General features: G+C 51.3%; 1 protein-coding gene across 2 annotated transcripts in view; it reads right to left on the bottom strand.

The window, feature by feature from the left end:
* Positions 1-3,993, bottom strand: part of RTKN (rhotekin) — a 16,334-nt gene extending 12,341 nt beyond the window's left edge. Inside the window, exon 1 of one of the 2 annotated variants that reach the window (XM_023515293.1) lies at positions 3,778-3,993. In XM_023515293.1, coding sequence (XP_023371061.1) covers positions 3,778-3,888 — 111 coding nt within the window. In that variant the 5' untranslated portion in view covers positions 3,889-3,993. Of the gene's footprint in view, positions 1-1,731; positions 2,009-3,777 lie in introns of those variants that run through there. The other variant, XM_023515294.1, reaches the window with a different exon arrangement.
* Positions 3,994-7,343: the final 3,350 nt, after the last annotated feature.

The raw sequence follows: 7,343 nt of genomic DNA, 5'->3' as shown, positions 1-7,343 counted from the left end.
TTGTGGTGAGCGCCTGTAGTCCCAGCTACGCGGGAGGCTGAGGCAAAAGAATCACCTAAGCCCAAAAGCTGGAGGTTGCTGTGAGCTGTGACGCTACAGCACTCTACTGAGGGCAACAACATGAGACTCTGTCTCTACAGAAAAAAGAAAGAAAGAAAAAAAGAAAATGGTGACCCTCTCCAGGCAAACAAATTAGACAAAGGTGACCCTCCTGATGCAGATGAAACCACACCAGGATTCCTGCCTCTGGCTGATGCCTGGATGAAGGACACAACCTGCACTGTGTTGAGAAAGATTCTTAGGGTTCATCTGGGCTCATTGGAAAAGAGTGCCATGATTAACTAGTAATGTCTACTAAGATCGAGGGAGTGGGATGGGGCTTCAGGGGGCAGCACAGGTGTAATAAACTGCCATTCCTGACCTAAACTCTAGTCCTGCCTCCCACCTCTCTCAAAAGGAATGCCCTGCCTGGTGCAGTAAGTCACTTTTACATCTTCCTCCATCTTCCCCATCTTAGTAAAGGGCCACACTGCCTGGCTGCTCAGCCACACGCCTAGGAATCATCCTGAAGTTCTCTCTTTGACTCCCCCCTCTCATCCAATCTATCCGCAAGCCCCATGTTTTGAAGTCCATTAGCTTCTCACCATCTGCACCACAAGCATTTTAATTCACACCACCAGGTTTACTCACCTATGACAGTAACAACTCCCACCTGCTGATCCTTTGCTACCTCTCTTGCTATCCCATTCTCTACTCCCCACTCAGGCTACTCACCATAGAAGCCATCATTTAAAAACATCAGATGAGTCATCCTCCTGCTTAAATCCTTTCCATGGCCAATATCACACTTAAAGTAAAATCCTAGAGCCTTGTCATGGCCTTAAAGGTCCTGTATGATTTGGCCCTTGCCCCTCAGCTCTACCCTAACTACTACATTCCAGCCACATGGGCTTTCTTACTTCCCACAAATATATCACCCTTGTCTCCATGTAAGGACCGTTGCCCTTGCTATGCCCTCTGTGGAGAAAGCCCTTCCTCCAATCTCCATATTTGAAGGCTACCTTTAGATCCTTCTGGTCTCAGCTCAAAGAGCCCCTCACAGAGTTGCCCCTCCCAGCTCCATATTTAATGCTGCCTTCCCTGCCTGATTTTGATTACATCTCTACTTCCATCATAATTTCACTATATGGTATTATTTATGTGTTTGCATGTTTATTGTGTGCTCTCTCATTACAATAGACCTTTTCTGTCTTGTTCACTGAGGTATCCCATGTTCTCTAGAAAGGAGCTTAGCACATAAAACATGTTCAATAAATGTGTTTAAGAATAAATAAATGACTAAACAGCTCCCTGCCATTTCTAGGGCGAACAGAATCCTTACTCCTAGCCCAGAGTCTTCTTGAAGCTATATCCTTCCTGCAAAGCTCTCTCACATTGAACTCCTCTCTTTGACGCATTCCTAAAAAGAGCCCTTGTGCCCAGAACAGATATCCACATCCACCCACAGGAGTTCCAGAAACAGATATGAAGACCCTGCTGCCAACATAAGTCTCTGATCAGCAGAACTACACCTGGGTCCACACACAGCACCCAATATAGTGTACACAAAACCACCTGTCCCTCTACCCACACAACTCTCCCCACCCTCTGCCCCAGCAGGGATGGGCAGGGAAAAGTCAGGGGTGAGTATGCAAGCAGAGGAGGTATGTACTCCAGGGGTGGGGGCATTACCTCCAGGCTGAGTGCCATCTGCCGAATGTAGAGCATATTCAGGTCCTCCAGGATGTGCAATCTGTCCTGCATCTCTGTGCCCCACCAGTGCCCTTTCACTTATAGACCCCTCCAGAGGGGGCAGATAGTCCCACAATTCTCCTCCCACTGTTCCCTCAGTCTTGAAAGAAGTGACCAGAGTTTGAGCAGAGGCTGCCCTGTCCACTCGTTACTGTTACTCCTGCTGCTGTGAAATTTTCCTCACCTACTGCTGTTCCAAGGCCCCCTAGGGAAGCCAGGCAAGGGAGGAAAGGAAAGTAAGGTGAGGATGAGTGGGGTCCCAGGAGACAAGGCCAGCTGCAGAGGGGGCTCTGGGCACAGAGTGTCCAGTCTTGCTTTGGTGGCAGCTGTTCTCCCAGCTGTGGAAGAAAAAGGCCCTTTCATTCCGACTCTGGCCCCTCCCCAGCCCCCGCCCACATCCCTGGTCCCGTGAACAGAGAATCTGTATGCCGAGAGGGCAGTGAGGGGCAGGCACAGCTGGAAGGGGGCAGGGAAAGGACACCTCATGCAGGTTCTACAGAATCGTGGAGTTTGTCAAGAGGTTGGAGCTTTTAGAAAGGAGTTCAGGCTTAGTTTGAGAAAGTTAGAAAGAGCAAGAGAGGTGAGAGGCTTAGAGAGAGTGAGATCAAGCAGTGGGACAAAGGGGTGAGTCGGTAATGCGGCCCAGCCTCCAGGGCCACCCCTCCAAATCGGGGCGCCCATCCAGCCCGCTCCACCCTGGGCTCCCAATTACCTCGCTTTTCCAGCAGAAGGGAAGAGAAGGAGGGAGGAAAGCAGGGGTGTGCCTGTCTGCTGCTGCCCCCCACCCGCCCGCCCTGCAGGCCCCTTCCCTTCCAGACAGGAAACCAGCCCCGATACCCAGCCAGCTGCAGCTTTGCCCCCCTCCACTCTAGGCCCACGGAGTCACACTCCGCACCGCGGCGGCTGGGCCCTACGGCTCCGCCCTGGCTCCTCAGCTATGGCCCCCAAAGGCCCCGCGGATCGCAGGGGCGGTGCCATCTCACAAGCCCCTCCTCTGTCCCCCAGCCTCGCTGGCCCCCAGCTGGTTCCTCAGGCAAAGTTGCTTAAGGGTGGGGTACCCGACAAATGGCCTTTCCCCCTGGCCACTAGCTTCTGAGTCAGAGAAGGCTTGGGACACTGGGACAAGAGTGTGAAAGGGCCTTTGTTCTGGGCAGACTGGAGGGAAAGGGCAGAAGCCAGGCTTGGAATCCCAGCCCAGGGGGAGAGGGGGCGGGAGGAAGGCCCACCTCGCTTAACCCTTTCCAGGCCCCAGATGGAAGGAGAGTTTGGACTTGTTCTTGGGCAAGCGTAAAGCTGGCCCTGGGGACAGAAGAGTCTTCGGGGCAGCTACTCGCCCTCTCAGTTCTAGCTCAGCACACACCTTCAGCCCCACCAGAGACTCTTTAGGCAGTTAGGGTAGGGCTCAGACCTGTGGACGGATGCACTGGGAAGGAAACTCTAAGCCTAGAGGTTAGACCCCTGTTAAGCCCTTGGAAAAGAGGCGGAGAATTTGGGTGTGGAAAGTAACCCCAGAGTTAAAAGATAGCTCTCCACTCCCCTAGCCCTTCAGGGACACAGGAGCTGTCGAAGAAGGCTTCCTCTGGCGGGCAGACCTGGCCCAGAAATGCAGACTGGTGACAGTGGCTGGCCCAGACGGTAGAGACAGGTTGCGGGATGGGGCTGGCGACTGAAGTCCACGTGGGCGCCCAGACCAAGAGTCCGAGTGTAGCTACCCTCCTAGCTGCCCTTGGCCCGAGGACGCCAGGGAGGGAGGTCAAGCACAATGTGGGGACCCTCAAATTGAGGCCAACCCGGAGTTTTTGCAGACGCCAATCATCCCAACCAAACCAGGGAATGAATAGGGCAGCACAGATCCTATTAGTGCGCAGACAGTCCGCACCTTACTTTTTCAGTCAACAGCTCGAGAGGGTTTGTACCCAGACCGCAGCGTCTCCGCCCCTGGATGCGAGCGCGGACGTAGAGGCGGCAGGGGCGCGGGTCGCTCACCTCTGGTGGGTCGCTGAAGACACTGAGTCGGAAGCGGCCGCGTTTGAACTCCATCTCCAGGGCGGAGCCCCTGGCCACAGTGACACGGCTCCGGTGGTTTCGGGAAAACATACTGGCAGCTCTGCGCCGTTGCCTGCCCTGTGCACTCCCCACGCCGCCTGGCCCTGCCAGCTCTGGTGTCCTGTCCCTCGACGTCCGCCCGCCAGTCTGGCTGGGAATCTCCCGCTGCCTAGTTCCCAAACCCCGCCTCCGGAGACGACACCTGGGCCGGGCAGGGCGCGGTACCCTTCTCTTCCACCCCCGCCATAGGCCCAGCACGTCCGGCCAGTCCTAGGGCGCCAAGCAAACCTCGCCCAACAGCCCCAGAGCCGGGGCACCCTACACCTCACTAACAGCGCGGGGGCGCGTCTCCCCTTCCGGCTCCGGTCGTGAGCGCTTCACCTGGGCATGGGCGGGTCCAAGGAAGCCCCGCCTCACTAACCGCCCCCACCTGGCAAGCCGACTCCCAAGGCACGGAAAATCCCCGTGGCTACATGACTCCCCGAGTGCACATTCTGGGTCTAGCTGGGCCCTGGGACTGTGCCCAACCTCACCCCAAGGCAGCCTCTGAAGCGACTGTTTGAACTTCCTACAGTGCCAAATGTCAGTTCTTCGTCTTTCTCCCAACTTAGGGTCCCTTCCACAGCAATCCACCCATTCTTACTGACTACGATTCATGGGGCTGTGCTTAAGCTCCTCTTGGAACCCCAGCTCTGTCCCAGACTAGCCATGGAAGTCATTGACCTTTCGAGTTTCAGTTTTCTCTTCTGTTCAAAAGGGATACTGCAATTATTCCCACTCCTCAAGTTGCTACGAGTATTACATATAAGAAACAATGCATTCCATTTGATCTCACAATCCCATTACTAGGCATCTACTCAGAAGGGAAAAAAAATCATTTTATCACAAGGACATCTGCACTGGATTGTTTATTGCAGCTCAATTTACAATCACCAAGATGTGGAAACAATCCAAGTGCCCATCAACCCAGGACTGGACTAACCGTGTGTATGTATACCAGAGAGTACTATTCAGCCATTAAAAAGATGGAGGCTTTACATCTTCTGTATTAACCTGGATGGAGTTGAATCACATTATTCTTAGTAAAGAATCACAAGAATAGAAAAGCAAATATCCAATGTACTCAATACTAATATGAAGCCAGTAGATGAAATAATACAGGCCTGCACAAGACAAAAACTTAATTCAATTCAAGTTGGGGAGAAGAGTAGAAGAGGGGAGGGGGTGTTTGTGTGCTCCCACCTAATGGGAACGATGTAAGGGTAGATGGCACACTTCCTAGGTGTGGGGCACAACTACAACAACAGGTACTTTACCTAACAAATGCAAACACTGTAACCTAATCATTTGTACCCTCCTATTAATCTGAAATTTTAAAAAAATAAAAAGGGGGGGCAGGCACAGTGGCTCACACATGTAATACCAGCACTTGGGAGGAGAGGGGATGGATTGCCTGAGCTCACAAGTTTGAGACCAGCCTGAGAAAAAGTGAGACGCCCCCATCTCTAAAACATAGCCAGGCCTTGTAGTGGGTGCCTATAATCCCAGCTACTCAGGAGGCTGAGGCAAGAGAATCACTTGAGCCCAAAAGTTTGAGGTTGCTGTGAACTATGAGACCATGGTACTCTACCAAGGTGATCAAGTGAGACTCTGTCTCGAAAAAAAGAATGAAAGAAAGAAAGAGAGAGAGAGAGAAAATGGCTTGACACCTATGGCTCAATGGCTAGGGCGCCAGCCACATACACCAGGGCTGGCAGGTTCAAACCCAGCCCAGGCCTGCCAAACAACAATGACAACAACAACAACAACAAAAATAGCCAGGCATTGTGGCAGGTGCCTGTAGTCCCAGCTACTTGGGAGGCTGACTCAAGAGAATAGCTTACACCCAAGAGTTGGAGGTTGCTGTGAGCTGTGATGCTACGACACTGTACCAAGGGCAACAAAGAGAGACTCTGTCTCAGAAAAAGAAAGAGAAAGATAAAGAAAGTGCAAAATGCCTGGCATAGTGCCTGGCCAAGGCAAATGCCCTGTACATGGAGTTATAAAGATAAAGGAGCAGGTGCGGCACCTTCATGCCCCTGGATGGGACACCAGCAGTGTCAGCTCCCTGGACTCAGACCTTAAGTGCCTTAGGAGAGTGAGGACTTCCACCACCTCAATGTTATTGCTCGGCTGCTTTGCTGGGTGAGACAGGGTAACCACTGTGCTTCTGCAAAAACAGAGTTCCCTTCTCTCTCCTAGACAGCCCAGCAGGAGAGAAAAAAATGGCAGAGGGTTAGCTTGCTGACCACACATGACACACATGAAGGGGTCTCTTGGAAGCTTCAGAATTTACTGAGAACTTGAGAAAAGGTAGGGCTACCAGTGGAATGGCTGGGCCCAGAGATTTTTCACCCTTTTGCTCTTAGAGAGTCCAGGTTAGAATTGCTCTCCTGTGGTAAATTATACAATATTCTTCTGTAAAAGCTGACTCAAAATTAGTTCAGCAAAAGGAGGGATTTGATGGCTTATGGAACTGAAATGTCTAGGGGTCAGGCTTTAGATGTGGCTTGACTCAGACATTGAGTGTCACAAGGATCCAGTCTCCTCCTACAACTTTGCTCTACTTTCCTCCATGGTGGCATCACTCTCCACAGTGGAACAAAATTGCTGCCCAAAATTCTGGGTCTACATCTTTACAGGCCTAAATTCAGCTGAAAAGAGAGCATCTGTTTCCTGAGGCTCCTATACATGTCTGGGATTCATTGTGTGCTATTTGGGATCATTCATCCATCCCAAACCAATCATTCTTGCTGGAAATAGACAGAGCTGAACCAATCACTGTGGTTCTGTGAGCCTGGCCTGGATCACCTGCTCACTCCTGGAGACTAACTCGAACCCACTGAGCTGGGAGGGAGAGAAGAGGAGGAGGGTGGTTCCCCCAAAAATATTCCAGATAGTACCATCAGAAGGTGAGGGAATAAGTAATGGACATTAAAAACAATTACCATTCTCTACACACAAAAATTCACACGGAGAAGGGAGTTCTGGTTAGCAGATAAGGCAAACAAAAAGATTTTATAAAGTTTATGGCATTTGAGGCTCAGTGCCTGTAGCACGGTGGTTATGGAGCCAGCCAGATACACTGAAGTTGGTGGGTTAGAACCCAGCCCAGGCCAGCTAAAACAACAATGACAACTACAACAACCACAACAAAAATAGCCAGGCGTTGTGGCCGGCACCTGTAGTCCCAGCTACTTGGAAGGTTGAGGCAAGAAAATTGCTTAAGCCCAAGAGTTTGAGGTTGCTGTGAGCTGTGATGCCACGGCACTCTACCGAGGGCGACATAGTGGGACTATCTAAAAAAAAAAAAAAAAAAGTTATGGCATCTGCGACAAACTTTAAAGGATGGGTGAGGGGAAAGAAGGGAAAAGATAATGTTCCTTAATTTCTTCAAATATTGATTTTCACTCCTGTGAATTGTAAACCTCTGAGGAAGAACACTCTCTCTCAGGCAGTGCTTTGTC

The sequence above is a fragment of the Otolemur garnettii genome, unplaced genomic scaffold (genome assembly GCF_000181295.1).
Source record: "Otolemur garnettii isolate 467f Iridium unplaced genomic scaffold, OtoGar3 scaffold00068, whole genome shotgun sequence".
Lineage (NCBI taxonomy): Eukaryota > Metazoa > Chordata > Mammalia > Primates > Galagidae > Otolemur > Otolemur garnettii.
This window is presented reverse-complemented; position numbering and strand designations above follow the sequence as displayed.